Source organism: Leptinotarsa decemlineata, unplaced genomic scaffold, assembly GCF_025532065.1.
Source record: "Leptinotarsa decemlineata unplaced genomic scaffold, Ldec_3_MD MMD2_tig00001719_RagTag_RagTag, whole genome shotgun sequence".
In the NCBI taxonomy this organism is placed as follows: domain Eukaryota; kingdom Metazoa; phylum Arthropoda; class Insecta; order Coleoptera; family Chrysomelidae; genus Leptinotarsa; species Leptinotarsa decemlineata.
The window spans coordinates 9,736,822-9,755,640 of NW_027412569.1; the positions used below are offsets into that span (position 1 = coordinate 9,736,822).

General features: G+C 36.1%; 1 protein-coding gene across 5 annotated transcripts in view; it reads left to right on the plus strand.

The window, feature by feature from the left end:
- The window catches only part of LOC111518327 (uncharacterized), a 55,412-nt gene extending 36,593 nt beyond the window's left edge, over positions 1–18,819 (plus strand). Inside the window, exons 1-4 of one of the 5 annotated variants that reach the window (XM_074176472.1) lie at positions 1,078–1,301; positions 10,859–11,032; positions 16,246–16,468; positions 18,371–18,819. In XM_074176472.1, the coding sequence (XP_074032573.1) occupies positions 10,872–11,032; positions 16,246–16,468; positions 18,371–18,508 (522 nt within the window). In that variant the 5' untranslated portion in view covers positions 1,078–1,301; positions 10,859–10,871 and the 3' untranslated portion in view covers positions 18,509–18,819. Of the gene's footprint in view, positions 1–1,077; positions 1,302–9,429; positions 9,774–10,858; positions 11,033–16,245; positions 16,469–18,370 lie in introns of those variants that run through there. The other 4 variants (XM_074176473.1, XM_074176470.1, XM_074176471.1 and 1 more) reach the window with 4 other exon arrangements.

The window sequence follows — 18,819 nt, forward strand, 5'->3', positions numbered from 1 at the left end:
CTCTACCCCCATTGATGGTGCTTCAATTATTTTGTGTCTTTCATGAAACTTTTACTTCTTTTCCATAATGTTTTCCTATTTTCAATAAACACTATTATTTTCTTATTGACCAATCGTAGGTTGGATTTGAAATCAACTGATATTTCAGAACAATCTATCATATCCAATATAAAATTGAATGTAAATGGATTTCTGTATAGGAAGATCAAACTTCTTCTTGAAGATGATCACTTGGTGATCGAAACACGTAGTGAGGTGTTAAAATAACGGTTTTGTGTTAGGAAAAAAAACTCCAGTAATATTTATCAAGTTTTTTGACGATTATTCAAAAAAAACCTTGAAACATTATTTATACGACTTTTCAACTCAATTATTTCTCGAATTATTGTTGAAAAAACTATTATTTCAAATTTTGTAATCTAAACTACTTTATTAACTACAAGTAGTTATAAGATGAAGTATAATTTATATAATTTTATTAATTTATTACAGATTTAAAATTGACAATTTTTGTTTGCTTCCTCTATTTTTTTTCTTGATGATCTCTTTGATCTCTTTTGCGGTGGTGACTCGCATTCTTCAGTATCTTTTTCAATTTCTTGTATTCCGGTTGCAATTTCTTCGTCTTGCTTTAATCTACAGTAGTATTGCTCCAGTAGAAACGACACCTATGAGTTGTTATAGATCACGAATCAATTTTGTCTGGATTTCAGTGACAAAGACCCGTAGTATGTACGGTCGTTGGGAAGTATTTCTCAACAGTTTGTCTCTTCAAAAAACAAACATCAATAATTGACTCCTTCAGAAGTATATAACAAACAATTGCAGTGATTTATATACCGGAAATCTATCGAGTTTTGAACATATTCAAGCCTAATTACATTCGAATAACACAGTGTATCACATCTGATGCATACCAATGTTGTTTCAGGAAGTTTACCAACAAAATATTACAGTCACAAACGTTTTCTGCCAAGGCCGAACAAAAACAAAGACGCATTAAGATTCTTCTATAGTCTAGAGATAAACATGTTTTGTTATGAGTATCTCTATTAGTCAGTTATTTGCGTTTAACGATTCTGGTGCAGATTTTTGAGCATTTGAAAATTCTTGTGAGTAAAGAGAAAACAAATCAATCACCAACTCTTCCCAATGAAAATCGCATTTCAGTAATCGTAGTTTGAGAGTTGGGAATACCTCAAAGGTGCAATTGTTGTGAGCCACAGTCAATTTCAGATTGGTAGTGATTTTTGGACGTTTTCAACAAACAGAGGTGTGGCCCGCAAGATCGCCGGATTCAGGTTTGTTATACATTTATGTTGTTGCTTGAAGACTATAACTTACAGAACCCAAGCAGCATGACAGGATAATTCACGTTGAGGCTTTATTGCTGAAAGTTAAAACATCACTTTTGAAGTGTTTCAGAACGTCCGAAACCACTTTCAACTGAACCTCTATTGATAATGATAATAATTATCCAATTTTCACAATATAAACTTCATTCAAGGCACATTTCGCTACACGGTAGCTTCACCATTCACCACTGATATATCAAACTCGTCTACAATAGCTACTATTCTATTGTATTCTATATAATGAATAGTATTTCAAACATTCGTTCAAACTGGTATATACGATGTATAGGGGAGACCGGGGTAAGATGAAGTTCGGGGCAACACGGGAAGTAAGCTTGTGTGCGTGAATAGTAATCGTGTTCGGAGCGGCGACAGCGCCATTTGCACGAACTTCACTCTCCGTTAGTGTGTCCAAACAGAGCGAACAGGTTAGAACTCGTTTTTGCGTTGCAGAGAGAAAAAAGTTATATTGCAAGTGTTTTTACGCGATATTTGATTCAAAAACTGATGTACAGACATGTAAGTACCTGTGTTGATGTATTATTTCAATCCCGAGCTTATAATAGTAGTCCAAAACATTAAATTCAAACCAGATTTTTTCGCCGGTAAAGTTTGAGGTTAGAATTGCGTCATCTTTTTTACCTACGTGTGGATCGGGGCAAGATGATCGCGGCATAATGGGATACTATCCCGTTTTGCCCCGCCCTTGTGATTAAAATAACATTTTCTATGTACTGATAATCAAGTGACTGAAAAAGGTAAAAAACAAATAAAGAAACCTGGAAAAAAGACTGCAAAGAAGATTAAAAAAGACAACTGACAAGGAAAACCTGCAGAAAAAGCGTCAAACCAAAAAGTGCAAAAAAGAAACTGAATCGGAAGATAGTTCATCACAATAATAGGATGATGACTGTGCTTGCATCTATTGTGGGTACTTATACTCAGATACAACCGAAGGTTGGGTCATCTGCGGCGTGTGCCACGGTTGGGCGCATAATTCATGTGCCGGAGTAGATGAGGAAGATGAAGAGGCACACATTTGTGAACGCACATAAGTAGAACTCGTGTGAATGATATCTGATTTTTATTCCACAACGAATGTTTGAAATACAAACTGAGTAGAGAAAAGTATCTTCTGTATAATTCAGTGTTCATATAGAAGTATTTGTTTCGAAAGAATTTTTTTTCTTTCGTGTAATTCAATGTTCATATGAAAGTAGCTGTTTCAGGAGGACTTTCTTTCAGTTTGTGTCTGAAAGTTACTTCTTTGCATGATCTACACATCCATGTATAGAATTACTTATTTTCAAATTCCTTTCTTTGGAAGATTCCCTCATCCTTTTTTTTTGTATCAAGAGGGAGTAGTAGACAGCCAAAAACTTTCTTTCCCAAAAATTAATCACTTCTAAAAATATAACCCCTTCAATTCAACCCAATATCATTAAGCAAATTGCAAAAAACAGAGGATTGAAAGATGAATTCATAGACAAAAACGTTTCAAAAAAATCTACGAAAAAGCGATTGGAGACGATTTTTCTATTGATCGAATCAAAATATAGAGCTTCAACATATTTTGGACAAACAACAGGAAAAGTGGCTTCATTTTTGAATAAACGAGATATTGAAATTGCATATATAACAGGTAAACGTTGGGGAACCTCTCTTTCTCAGTAACTTCATTCTTTTCAACAATCTTTTATAATTTTTCTACGATAACTAATCGTCTTCCCGTTATTTCTCGTTACTTCCCATTATTCTCAAAAGTCCACGATACCTTATTCGAATGCTCAACTGCAGAGAAAATATTTCCATCTGGAATGTTCATTAAATGGTCTCGACCCTGAGGAGGATTTCATGCGGTGAAGTTCAATCTTGCTCTTGTTCGATTCTCCTCTAGCTGTGTATCTTCTTCGTTTGAACAGACCGTAATGCGGCATTATTAAAACCACCTTGTTCGATACAAGCAAATTTATCGCAAATCCAGGGAGTTATTTGCTTCTTATTTGTGCATCCATTGAGATAAAATATAATCGAAATACACTAGTAACGTAGCTTACATTTGCTGTCAAATTCCAATTATTTTCTCAAACAATTTCAAATGTAGAGTTATTCATCATAGCTTGGAAAAAAATTAGAAGGCTTTTCAAATTAAATTTTTGCTGATATCCAAGAGATAGTTTTGTATGCTTTTCTCAAAACTATCATAAATAAACTTGAATTTCCAATTTGCATCCTTTCTTGTGTTCAGTATTTCTGAAAATATATTCAAAAATGATATTTACCCCCAGATTAATATCAGAATCAACCCTCAGTACCCTTGCTTCAATTTGCAAATATTTAATGTCGCAGACACTCGTATTTTATATCATGTATACCCAAAACAGTATAAAGGACGCAAAACTGGGCTTCATCAATTTGACGGTATTAAAATGCATCCCAAATGTAATAAAACATATCCGATATTCATGGCGGAAACATAGGAAATTAGGTAAATTGATCCATGCATAACAAATATGGCTTTGATGTTTTCTGATTATTGCAGAATGATACTCATTTGAATGAAATATGTTGCTTAGGATGTGGAGTGTACTCCGGTTACTAAGCCTAAGGATTAGGTTGGGAATGGGAAAAAATACCAGCGTGGTCCAAACAGAACTGGCTGATATCTCAATCGCCACAAAAGAAATAACCAAGAAAGGAATTTCTGGCAAAAACATAACAATCTGCACTGATAGCAGACAAGCCCAATTAGCTTTGAATAGACAACGTGTTGCCTCAGGGCTAGTACTAGAGTGCCACCAAGATTTAGCCAAAGCCTCGGTAGATAATAAAATCATCCTGAGGTGGATTGAAGGGCACGACAGGAGTAAAGGTAATCGCATTGCCGACTCTTTAGCCAAGGAAGCGGCTGGACTGTGACAGTGACATCTACGGCCTAATTGCAGAACTAGCCAAACGTCAGACCCATGCTCAATCCCTAAAGAGATGGGAAGAAATCAAAGCTGGGGGACCCTGGGAAGCTGGTGCCGAATAAATATCTGGCGATGACCAGGAAAACTCTACGCCTAACAGTAGGATTTCTGACTGGCAACTGTCAACTAAGGAAACACCTCCACAATATAGGACTAGTGGACACACCTCTATGCAGGATGTGTGAACAGGAAGATGAAACTGTCAGGCATGTCCTCTGCAAATGTCCGGAGTTATCCTCAATAAGAGAGTGTCTGTTCGGCGAGTCTTGGCCTACACCTGCCGATATAAAGGAGATGTCTCCCAGAGACCTGTCCACCTTCTTGGAAAGGACAGGATGGACGATGACTTAGGAGGACAACTCCTCGGGAGGATGTACAATAGGTCACATGTGGCCTAAGTGCTGGGAATTCAACTGTGTAATTCATTTCGTTCATGGAAAAGTTAATAATAGTGATAATTTCATTGGAATAGATATCCAATAAACAATCAATCGATCAAATATTTATTGAATCAGTTTTCTTTCACAATCACATTAGACAAAATATAACATAACATCATCATAAAATACTGGCTGATTCTACAGGTCGAACAAACATAAAAAAATCAATATAAAATATACAACATACATAAAAAAAGGTTAATAACCTACAATCAAATTAGGATTCAAGGAGACACTCATCCACAGAGCAGTATGCTTTTTGCAATAGAAAAATATTGTGTCACTTTTAAAGACATTGATATTTGAGGATTTGATGTTATCACTAAGCAATATCTTGAGCTATCATAGATATGGCTTTCGAAAACAAAGATCAACAGGCGACACTATCGTATGTCACACATATCTGGAATAACGCAATCAAGAAACATGGAAAGTCAAGAACTGTAGCGCTTGATATTTCTAAGGCCTATAACCGAGTGTGGCATGAGAATTTGCTGGCCAAACTTGATGTTATGGCTTGTCGGATCATTTTTGTGTATGGCTCTTCAGTTTTCTGGAAGAACGTTCCCTGCAAGTGGCCGTCAATGGATGCACAACTTTATCTACAGCAAGAGGTTGCATATCTTATTTAGGATCAAATTGGGGAGAAAGTAACCAGATTCGAATCGATGTCACGAAAACTCAGGCATCGGTTTTGTCCAAGAAGATAAATGTCTCCGAGCCAATTAGTTTGTTGGGAGTTAAAATAGATACCAATATGTCTTGGCACAATCATGTCACTGGAATTGGAAAGGCTGCATCCCAAAAGCTTGGAACACTATTCCGAACCAGAAAGCTGGGTTGATGCTTTATGACGCTCAGATCAGACCTTCTTTGGAGTCTTGTTAACATGTATTTAGCTCCGTCCCTAAGCATCCCCGAAGCTGCTGGAGTCATCCGCCTGATCGAAGACACGAATATCACTTGCAACCTTGGTAGTCTGGAAGATTGAAGGAAAGTTGGAGATTTGTCTCTTTTTTATAGATACTTTAAGGGAGGCGTTCAAGTGACTTGGCACTTGGCAACGTCGTACTAATCCATAAAAAATCGAATAAACTATTAATGGAAAATTACAGACCCGTTACCTTGCCTTCTAGCTTTTCAAAAATTTTTGAGTATGCTTTTATGGAACGAATGTTGAAATTTACTGAGAGTAATCAACATGGATTTTGCCAAATGAAGTCGTTTAACAGTGCCACCTTAGCATTTTACAAAAAGGTTATTCATTTCTTGGAGGCCGGGGAATGCTCTGTTGGAATCTTTTGTGATTTCAGCAGGGCGTTTTACTGCGTTGGCATGATATTCTATTTCCTAAACTATATTCCTATTACATCCGAAGTGTTTCTTTCGATTGGATAATGTCTATTGAGAGTAATCGTCAATAATATGTCAGTATTAAGACTAATGACGAACAGTCTAGAACGGCTGACTCAAACAGTCTTGATATAAATATGGGAGTTCCCCAAGGCTCAGTACTTGGGCCCATCCTGTTCTTATTTTTATATTAACGAAATTGACACTTCAGCTAAAAATGCACACTTTGTTATTCACACGGATGATACATCCATACTGATCTTGAATAAAGCAGATGATATTATTGCTGAGGAGTGTGGGCGATCATTGAGTAATATAACTTCACGGTGTAGCGCTAATTCACTTTTCTTTAATACTGGGAAAACACATATTATGAGGTATCATCACGTTCAGAAGAATATTTTTAATATAACAGTTAGTGTTGGTAATAAAAAAATAAGTTACACTGACAAAGCAAAATTTTTAGGCATCACAAAGATGATTTTGTAAACTGGAAATCTCACTGTAATAATCTGATTGAAAAGTTAAATTCTCTTTGTTTTGTGTTTCGACAGCTCAGAGAAGTACTCACATGTGAACAATTGCTCATGTTATATCATGCTCATGTGGCTTCAAGAATACGATATGGGATCCTCCTTTGGGAGGATCCCATATCGTATTCTGCGGCTCATTACTAGGATACCTTGTGCATATTAATGTAGAAATATCTTTTCCCACTTCAGACTTTTAATAATAGTAAATTTATTTATCTTAGAGCTATGCATTTATGCATAGCATAGCATAGCATAGCATATCAATAATAGAAAAGACTACTTTGAATGTGAATATGCACAGCTTTAATACCGGACAGAATGAAGATAAATATTATATTCCATTTTATAAGTACAAGGTGACAGAAAACTCTGCTTGGACCAAAACTTTTTAATAATCTTCCACAAGAGATTAGGGAAACAGAGTGCCTGAGAAAATTTAAATTTCTGTTAAAAAGATTTTTTATCAACAGAAATTCCTGAACGATGTAGATTATGTATATGTGTGTGTATCTGTGCATACGTGTATACATAAATAAAAGTTATATAGTTCTATTTATATTTCTATTTTATTATAAACGTGACTAATTACTGTCTTATTTCAATAACATGTATTAATTTTACTTTTACTATTATTACGTATGCTATTTTCTATGTGCCTGACGATTTCTATACGTGTTAAATCATATCAAAAAGAAAAATAAAGATTATCATTATTATTATTATTTTATTCCACCAAGTGCGGTACATATGAAAAATATGCGGCTGCCCATCGTTTTGAAGTTCAACTCAGTACACCTCGAACTTCACTGCATTTATATGAAATAAAACTCTTGAGAACGTTTTTCCAAATGTATATAATCTCCAGCGAGTCAAATCCAACGAGAAACGCTACTTCCGCACAGACACCGGCCTCAAAGTGCCTTGAGAATTTTTCTGTAGTGCTTGTATTTCGTCCTTAAAAAAATACTTGATGAAAATTCACAATGAAGTGTTTCTTGGATAGTAAAATTAATTTCATAATTCTCAGAACCTCCATTGTGATTATAATCATGTATCAAAGTAAATGTTTATGAATGGCGATTGTCCTTCAATTCAATTTGTTTATTCAAACTCCATGAAATTACTAGTGATATCGCCAAATATCGCGGAAAATTACAGTATTCATCATACATGTCACCACTTTTATAAGGAGGCGGTAGAGTCAAAAAACGAAATTCGATAAGTTTTGATTGATATTCTCAATCTGAAAAGAGATCATTCTAACGGGTGATTTTTTAAGAGGTATAGAACTTGATTTTTAAAACAACTCAAAAAATTTGAAAAAATTGATGAAATCTTTATGTTTGAATATTTTTCCATGCAAATGTTGTCCGCGGCTCCGCTTTAGATGGTCCATGCACAAGGTCCAATTTTGGCACCCTCTCTCTAACATATCGATCAGTATTTCACGTATAAATGCTTCAATATTGGCTTCCAGAGCGTCAGTCGTTGCTGGTTCATTCCCGTAGACATGAGGCTTAACATAACCCGACAATAAATAATCCAAAGGCGTTAAATCACACGATCTAGGCGGCCAATGGTCGGGTTCCAAACGTGAGATAAACTGTTCACCGAAGGCGGCTCTTAATTGGGCCATTGTTTGGCATGCCGTGTGGCATTTGGCACCTTCTTGTTGAAACTCCAATTCTTTCATTTTGGGCAACAAAAAGTTGTCAATCATCACACGGTAGCGCTCTCCATTCACAGTAACGTTCCGGCCATTGTCGTGTTTGAAGAAGTACGGCTCGATGATGCCACAGATCCATAATCCACACCAAACAGTGACTTTTCTGGGATGCATCGGTAGCTCTTGCAATTCTTGTGGCTAGTCTCCACTCCAGGTGCGGCAATTCTACTTGGTAACGTATTTATTCAACCAGAAATGAGCCTGAAAACAATTTTTTGATAAAAATTTTGATCTTCCTCCAACTTTGCCAGGGCCCATTCACCAAATCTTAGACAGTGTGGGAGGTCGTGTGGCTTCAATTCTTGCACCAGCTGTATCTTATAAGGTTTTACACCCAAATCCTTTCGAAAAATTGCTGCAGAGGCCCAATTGCTGCGAACGGCGGCGAATCGACATTTCACGGTCATCACAAACACTGGCGGATACAGCCGCAATATTTTCTTCGGTCCTCACTCTGCGTATGCGTGTTGGTGGTTTAATGTCCAATAATGTAAACTGGGTTCGAAATTTAGTCACAAGTTTCCGAATAGTTCCCTCAGTATGCCGACGAAACTACCCAAAAACTGGAAGAAGTGCACGATGCACTTTCTTCACCGAGCATGAATTTTGGTAATAAAATTCAATACTTTGCAAGCGTTGTTCATTCGTAAGTCGATTCATGATTGAATTATAGACCAAACTGAACAAGTTTGACAATGACACAAGACACGATTCAAGCCTGATTTGTCAAAAACAGTGTTGCCAAAAAGATACCAGCAAAAAAGTCACTCATTAGTTATCCAGTGGAATCAGCTAGAAAAGGGCCTGTACAAACAATATAAATAATTTTGTTCTCGCTTCGAAAGGTTTCTGATTTCGAACAATAAAGAAATGAAAATGTAAAAACAACCATCAAACTTGGACACGCTTCTGAGGACTCAGAGGAAATTATTTAAAATAGAATTGAAATATTAAGTACTGTGATAACCCTTTCATAGATACACCACTGCCTGAGTGATTCCCTATTATGTCAACAAAAACGAGATCTGGAAACTGATGACTTACACAAGTATTATCTCCAAACCATCTGAGTTACCGATAAATAATGATTGTTAATTGAAATAAATTAAGCGACGAATTTGGCCAGTAGCAAACGCTTACGTGCTTCTCGAGGTTACGACAGCATAATAAAAGTTAGTGTTTTGTGTCAAACAGTATTGTGCAATCTATTCGATTCAAGCGCATTTGCTATCTTTTCTAGAACTCTATATTTTGCGGTAAGAGATTGAATCGATAAAAATATTTCGCAGGAATTGTGCATTTATTGTGAAACTGCCATTCCTCATAGATCAATATTGAATAAAAGCAGAAGAAATCGTGTTCTCTGCGAAGTAAAAAATATTGGCATATACAGGGTGAGTCAACAGAGTTGTCAACTTGTTCTGAGATTATCAGGTATTTTGATCTCTTCAGTTTTCTGTTGTACATCGATTCATTTTGTCTTGACTGGAGACAGGACGAACAAACTTTTGTTTCCTTCACGAAATACCCATTTCATTTCGCTGTGCCAGGTAAAAAAAATAATTCGCAGGCATTTAAAAAAAAGCGTTCTCACAAACTAATAACTTTTTGACAAGTCTAAAAACAAAATAACCAAAACAGTTAATGATTTCATCAAAGCAGCTTCGAGGATTGTGACAAAAAATATGTTGGTCAAACTCAGTGTAGAGCAACATCTCGTTTCAAGGAACATAGAACAGAGAAGTCTATAGTGTATCTCAAAGTACTTAAGAATCTTGCCATAGAATCAGTAAGAAAACTTGAAATTGTGGAGACGGATACATGACAATAACTTTTCAGATGCCAGCGACAGTTGATATATCAAAAAATTAAAAATACGGTCTATGAATAATTACAAAGGGTCCATTCCAAGTAACTTTTTTACGTCATAATTACGGGTAGAGAACAGGTGAAGATGAGGTATCGTAAAAAATAGTAAATGACTGTAGGTACAATAATAATTAAATGCAATTAGTAATATTAAAAATGTATTTATTGACTCTCATCAACGAAAGGCTGCTTCGTCGGTGTTTATGAAAATATCAGTATAGCCATAAATACAGTTTCAGTCATCTCCTTATGATGCTAACAAAGGTTTCAATTCTACATGCATATCAGATATTCGATTGAAGAATGGAAATGTTGGTTAACTACTCTCGACTAAAATATCCAATGTGTAAAAAAAAATATTGAAAATTTTTCAGGCACCTCTAACGTGATATATCATAAGAGCAAAATATTGATTCACTTCAGAGCAATGTACCCAGATGACTTATTGATTGACCCTGTATATGTCTATGAGGGCCGATTCAGGATGACAACCACATCATTTGATTACTCCTAACACTCTGAAAACGACAATATCATCACTATTTTCATCGAGTTTCAATTTCCAATGATAATTCTTTCTCACATAATTATCTCCTTTAATTTTTTCCAGCTACCAGCCGAAAATGGGCCTGATAATGAGCTTATTGGGATATAGAAACACTGGAAGAACTGACGATCCAGACCCGCAGCTAGGACTCACCTCTAGGGACAAATATCTTCTGAAAAATTCATGGGAAACGGTAATGAAAGACTCGACTGGAAATGGGGTTAAATTTTTCATGAGGTGAGTCCAAGCAAGAGTTGACGTATATCAGAAAGGTTTTCATGGGAAATCACTTTCATTGCATTTTTTCCATTGATTGTATTTCAAGAGTGAGGCTTGAAGATTTTGCAATACAGACGTCCATTATTAAGTTGGAGAAAATCTATGTTTATGGTTTAGTTGAATTGTTAAAAATTGAAATGATCTGAATCCTTTCATCTTCCGTTTGATGTTAGAATTATACAATTTTCTATGAACTAGTTCGCGAGATAATGAAAGGTTTATGGATTTTGTGAAAGCTGACGTTCCATCTACTGACGTTTCAGTTACTACTGCGGTAGACTTTAACAAAGGCAATGTGTTGACGCAGTGTATGAGTTGGTACTCATGTTGTTGTTCACGTAATTTCGAAGGCATAAAATACGATCCAGCTTAGTCGTCTTCATGTAAATCAGGTTGGAAGTTCTTCAAATGAGATCAGTCAGGAGGACGAATGGTTCACAACTGAACTCCATATCAACTCGATGGGACTGAAAACACGAAAATAGGGGGGAAGTCTCAGTATGGTGTGTCCATACTTTTCAGCAATACTCTCAAGGGCATACAATTTTTCAAGTGTTTTTGTTTGTAAAACTTCAAGTTTGTTATCCATTAACAAACGTTGTATTTCATCTTTCCTCGATTTTTTATTCGGTACTTTGATGAGCTGTTGGGAATGATAGGAAGCGTTGTCAAGAACTATTACACTATTCATATCCAAATTTGGGATCAATGTGTTTTCAAACCATTCCTCGAAAATATAAGCTTTCATGTTCTTATGATAGTTAATATTGCAGTCCTCAAGTTTTTTTCCACATAATTTCAAAGAATTCGGAACCCATCCTTCACTTCCTCCACAATGATTAGTGGCAATCCTTTGTTTGCCGGCATGTTAGCGTACACATTCTCGAACCATCAGTCTACCCTTTCGTGTCACACCAAGTTTCGTCCAAATAGAAAATTTGCCGTTGTTCTTGTCTATATGAGTTATTTGTTCTAAGTATTTGTTACGCAATTCCACTATTCTGCTTTCCTCAATTGTTTGACGTTTGTTTATTATTTTAGATCTGAATCCTAGTTTCTCTATCCAATTCTGAAGAGTTTCGTCACAGCAACTCAGGTTATGGCCGGAAGTATTCAATTTATCTCTAATGATTTCAGTTGCAGGAATCTCATTGCTTTTGTAACAGTCGTTTATTGTTTTCATTGATGATTTTATTAGATGAACATCTGAAGGTTTTGGTAATTCCCAAATCATATCGCGTCTTGCGTTCATAAAGTTTGTTTTTGACTATTTCACATATAGTTGAGAAAGGAATTTCGGTCGAATCTGATGTTGCTTGCAATTGTTTCCCTCGAAACCAAACTTGAGATGTAGATTCTTATATACATTGAAACATACTTTCTGTGTTTCAATATTCAAATGCACCCGAATCTTATTCATTGGTAGGTATCTCTTTTTCGCATTGTTCACCATCGCTATTGGAATCACTTCACATGAAAAAGACTGCGTTGTTATTACACTCGTCATTACTTTTAGTACTTGTCCAAGGACGCCACATTTCAAACAGATAACAAAAATTTTAAGTACCTAATTATAACTGCCCCAATATCGAATTTCAACTCTCAAATCGCGATCAATTCCTGAACTGAACATTGACGACACAACGGCGATACTTCACCGGACAACTATAGATAGGTGACAATATTAAATGTTATTTCTAAAATTTTTGAACGTACCTATTATGAAAGAATTGTCGACTTTCTGGAAAGAAAAAAGATTCTCTCATCTCGACAACATGCATTCCGCGCGAGGAGATTAACGGAAAGTGCAATAATTGAATTCATGGAATCTGTCTATTATAATATTGATGCAAGCAATTTACTTGCTGGCAAGTAAATTTTATTCTAGATAAACTAGAAAGAAATGGAATGAGAGGAAAAATTCTTGAAGTAATGAAGTCATACCTTAATGAAAGAAAGGCCGATGTACAAATAAAAAATGAATGTTCTGAAACCTACTTTGTGGATATCGGGGTTCCGCAGGGGTCAGTGTTGGGGCCACTATTCTCCTTGATATTCGTCAATGATATGCCCGACCATATCACGAATCGACAAGTCGCAATGTTTGCAGACGATTCTTCGGTGGTGGCCTCTGCACAGACCCTGAAGGAACTGGAAAATACTGTAAATGAAGTCATAAACTCTTTCACAAATTGGTGCAATAGTAATAATTTGATAGTGAACATTGGAAAAACTGCATATATTCAAATCAAGTGCAGAAGAAACAGTCCCAGTTCCTCTCTTGCCGTAATTCAGAACTCAGAATCGACCAAATTCTTAGGACTCCACCTAGATCAATATATGGGACAACGATCTTCAACACATACAAAAACACAACACATACAAAAAAAATAATTCTGGATTCTTTGCTTTACTGAAACTTAAAAGCAATGGATAAAGCTGTTCTATTGGACATGTACTATTGACTAGTATTCTGCCACCTTACATACAACGTCATTCTATGGGGAGATTGCACTAATGCTGAAAGAATTTTTGTCTGCCAAAAACGCATCCTGACGCTTATGTTCAGTATGAAATCCAAAGATAGCTGCAAGACTATATTTATTGACAACAGAATATTGACTTTTCCATGCATAAATATCTATAAAACATTAAGTTATGTAAAAGAAAACATACATTCATTTAAAAGAAACTCATCCTTTCATAATAATCCAACAAGAACCGCAAATGAATTGAGCGTAACTCAACATAAATTAACAAAATTTTAAAAAAGTCCAGGATATGTCGGAGCTAAGTTTTTTAACAAACTACCGAGCAGCATACAGAACATGGGTTTCAGAAAGTAGAAACAAACAATTAAAAAAATTATGTTGGCAAAAGCATATTATTCGGTTAGAGAATTCCTCAATGACTCGTTAGAATGAGTCAGTCACAACGATCATTCACATGTACCACTATTGTATATTATATTTTTTTTATTGTTAACTACCGGTTTCTAAGTGTATTGTCAATTTGTGTGTGAGTGTAAAACATGACGTATATATCCATCTTATAGATGGCTGCTGTTGCAATTACGAATAAATGAATTTGAATTTGATCCCCACACTCAATTCGTCATCGTAATACGACTTCAAATTTAATTTTATGACCCTTCAGCCAATCATAAAACTCGGTTAGTAAAAATTACCTAATACGAACCGCCAATTCTTCAGTCCACGTGACTATATCGCAGGGTCATCATTTCTTTGTATTGGTTTTTTTGACCTTTGAATTCGCCGATAACTTTAACTATTCACAATACCGGTTACTTCGACAATACATCGTGGGGCCTTCCTGCAACTGAGTGACAGGGCCTTCTGAATCAAGAAGGGTCGTTCTCATGAGTTTCCGCTGACTCGAAAACTATCTGATTCCTCGACTGGATAGACTGCTGTTTAGTCAATACCTTCAAATCTCTGAAGATGGCTTCGTTCCGCATTCATTCCGCATTCCAGAATAGAAAGATAAGTCAGGGCAAGGTGTCCCCAAGCTCCTGAAGCATACATAATGATAGGCTTCAACATCGTATTGTATAATGAAACATCATTTCTAAGGTTGACCTTTGACTTTCTATCAACCAGAGGATAGAGTCTGGCTATCCTTGATGTTCTCGATGTGGTGTACCCAGGTGGGCCGACGATCTATCAGAAGACCCAGATACTTGACTGGGGTCTGCCATTCGATATCCCAGCCTGAGATTGTTACCCTTGTGTGAGGAAAAACGTTATGTCTTCCCAAGTCTATCACCTGAGTTTTATCTGGATTCACTCCAGATGCACGTTGCATGTAGACGACCCATAACCCACGAAGAGGCGATGGAAGAGGCGATAAGAGCCCTATTATCGGCGTAAAGGGAAACCTTTACGTGATTGACCCTAGAGAGGTCGCTCACGTATAGGTTGTAAAGTGATAGAGACAGCAGAGCTCCCTGACTAACTACGATGATGGCGAGGTTTCTCTCAATTGGATTACCAGAGAAACCAAGCGACGCAAAAAGACTATGTAGGATCAACGGTTGTTACCCACAGTATAGCGAAAACCGAGTATTTTGACTGTTGGATCAGCAGGAACTGAACCCTTGTGGTCATAGTGATTATGGTTTCAGAAAAGCCGTATGGAATACTATCAACTTTGTGAAAATAAAAAATTGAAGGAATTAATTCAAAATGAAGTTATACCAGGAATAATACTTTGGCCAATCGTATCATCACAAATGAAATTATCCATTTTGCACATAAAGCTTCTCTTCTGTATGGTGGTAATGAATGGGATGGGATGATTACCTATGGTCACCTTTCCACGTGTTTCGCTAAAAAAATAGCATCACCGATAGATGACTGAGACTGTTTTAGTCATCAACAGAAGATGCTAACTCAGTTAGCGAAATGCACGTCTAAAAAAGTGCTTCAGTTTCTGTGTAACGAATCTGTATCTTTTCACGTCTGATATCCCAATTGTACCTCGAAAATTGTTATATTTTTGAAATCACTTCGGGAATGATACACATTTTCATTATTTTCATGTTAACATTCAGAACAATAGAAAAAACAGAAGATTTCATCATAGTCATAAAATCAAATTGGATTAGAGGTTTATAAAAGTTGCTAGATGCAATATGAATAACCATTTTGTCGAAATGAATTACGGAGGGATACAACTTGGTGGCCTCGTCGGACACCCGATCTGAGTCTTCCTGATGTTTTGAAGATGTATATAAAAAAAACCTGCTAGAACGAACAATGAGGTTCGTGCTCGTAGGTACTCCAAACGGTTTGAAGATTATAGTTAGTAGATTATAAAAGTGGCTAGGTGGAATATAAATAACTATTTCGTCAATATGAATTACTTAGGGATATAATTGAGTGGCCTTCTTGGTCACGTGATCTGAGTCCTCCAAATTTTTTAAAGAGGCATATTAAGTACCTGCGAGGATGAACTTCAACGTAAGTTGCGAAATGAGTACTCCAAAATGTTTCACAAAGGTTTGAAGACGACTTGTATAAATTCATAAAGATTGACAAATACCATTTTCAGCAATTACCTTATCAGTAACCTCGTTTCAGGTACTCAGAGAAATGAACATTTCACTGTAATCATCTGAAATAATCATCAATTTTTGTATTGTTTTTCAGGTTATTCGAAATCCAACCGAAGTATCACCAAGCCTTTCCCTTCAGGAACATTTCCAGGAACGACTTACCAAGTAACAAGAAATTTCAGGCGCACTGTAATTCTGTCATGTACAGCATTGGTTCACTGATAGGTGTAATGGAAGATTCTGCAGTATTCTCAAGTTTAGCTGAGAGAATAGGAATTGCGCATGCTTCGAGAGGTGTAGATATCGATGCTCTGAAGGTAAATAATATAAACAATTCAGATTTTGATCAGAAATGATATCAAATGTGTTCAATTCATTAATGAACGTGGATATACAGGGTGTAACTAAATAAGTGTAAAACATTTAAGGAGGTGATTCCTCATCGAAAAAAAGGTAGGATCTTTCATATAAAGAAATTTCATTGGAGCATCCCTTGTTAAGATACAGCCCCTTAAAGGGGTTACATAAAATTTGTATAACAATTTTTTTCACAAGCACTGAAAAAGTTACAATATTGAAATTAACCTGACGTTTTGTACTACCAAATAAACACTTAGCCAGAAATTTATTTGGTTAACCCCATGGAAATTGAGGTGGAAAACACAACTCCTAAAATTTATTTCCAATGTAACTTTTTGTCTTATCATTTGTTTACCATTTAAAAATTTATTTCCGATAGCCTGTTTCATTCTAAACAAAAAATGTCTCCTGGGTTTTTTGCCCAAAATAAACCAGTCCGCAGCAACAGAGATACATCGTCATAAATGCGAAAATACGAAACTAATATATCTAGTAGATCGCTATTAGCGATAGTGACAATTGAATTGGTATGACGCTGTCAGTTTGCGAATTTTCGAAATTGAATTAATACTAATTGTGTGTTGTTGTTCTGTTCCTAATTTGTTACTTTAATAATTCACTTTTTATTAAAATGGCATACACAAATGAGGAAATGGCTGATATGAATTACGTTTACGGTCTGTCGCAGGGGAATGGGTTAGAAGCTTCTTGAATATATGCTGAAATGCATCCTCAACGGCAGCTTCCTTCACATAGAATATTTGCTCGACTTCATCAACGATTACGAAAATATGGTTCATTCGACAAAAGAACGCAGGATTGTGGTCGCCATCGAGAAGTACGAACACCACAGCTTGAGGAAGCAGTACTTAATTTGATTGAAGAACAACCTGCTACCAGTACTAGAAAGATTGCTTTCCAGCTAAATGTTGATCATATGACGGTATTTCGAATTTCAAAAGGAACAACTCTTATACCCTTACCATCTGCAACGAGTACAGGCACTGTTACCGCGAGACTTTCGGAACCGTCTTGAATTTTGCAATTGGATGCTGGAAATGATTAGAAGAAATTGTGACTTTCTGAAGACGATAGAATTCACAGACGTTCAATTTTTAAGAAAAGTGCATCCAGTACTGCTGGAGGAAGTTCCTTTGGGCATCAGAAGGGATATGTTTTTTATGCATGATGGGGCTCCCGCCCATTATAGTCAAGTGGTACGTCAGCATTCAACTGAAACATATACAAATCAGTGGATAGGTCGAGAAGGACCACAGAACTAGCCTGATCGATCTCCGGATCTCAATCCTCTCGATTTCTCTATTTGGGGCCATTTACAGCATTTTGTTTATCGTACTCCTGTTCGCGATGTAGAGGACTTCAGAAACCGCATCATCGATGCGTGCAGGGTAATCAGAGAGACTCCAGGCTCAACGCGCCGATCTCTAGACGTATGCGTAATGTCTGAAGGTAGACATATTGAACATTCACTATGATTTCTACATGTTGTGTTTTTTGTTATTAATAAATTAGTTTTGTTTATTATCCTTTAATCGTTTAATGGAGGTACTAACTACAAATTAACAAATGAATCCAGTTCGCATTTATGACGATGTCTCTGTAGTTGTTCGTAAAATAACTTTTTGCTGCGAATTGGTTCATTTTTGGGCAGAATTGGTAAACATGTATTGAAATTCTTAGTTTTCTTTCACTGTTCCGCTTTATTTTCATAATTCCTCAACTGATATCAATAGAGTTTTTTTTCATCAAGCATTTTTTGTCTTTGGTAAATGTACCCATTATAGATTTACTGTAACTATAGAAAAAATCACCAATTTCACACTATTTCATGATTTCAGGACGTCAAAACGGCCCTAGTTGACACCTTATCTTTCATGCAACAGGAAGAATTGGAGGCCTGGAACAAATTCCTAGATGTGATGATAAAAGAACTTTACAAACCTATTAAAGAATGCGGAGAAGAGAAACAGAAATAATATTGTGGATTTAACGCCTGCTTGTTCACAATTTTGAAATGAGGGTGATTCAGCTGTATATCCTGGAGCTGGGACTATCTTTTTGTTAATTAGTTATAATGGCAATAAGTGTTAAAAGACGAAAGAAATGACTATATTTTCCAATTACTTTACTTCCCGAAATATTCTGTATCAACTCTGACATGATAACTACAATTTTAATGTTTTCTTTGACTATGTTTCGTAAAACATAAGGAGAAATATTATACTCACTTTTTGAGTCTGAAATCAATGTTCGTCATATGTTTTTAAAATATACTATTTTTCATCTA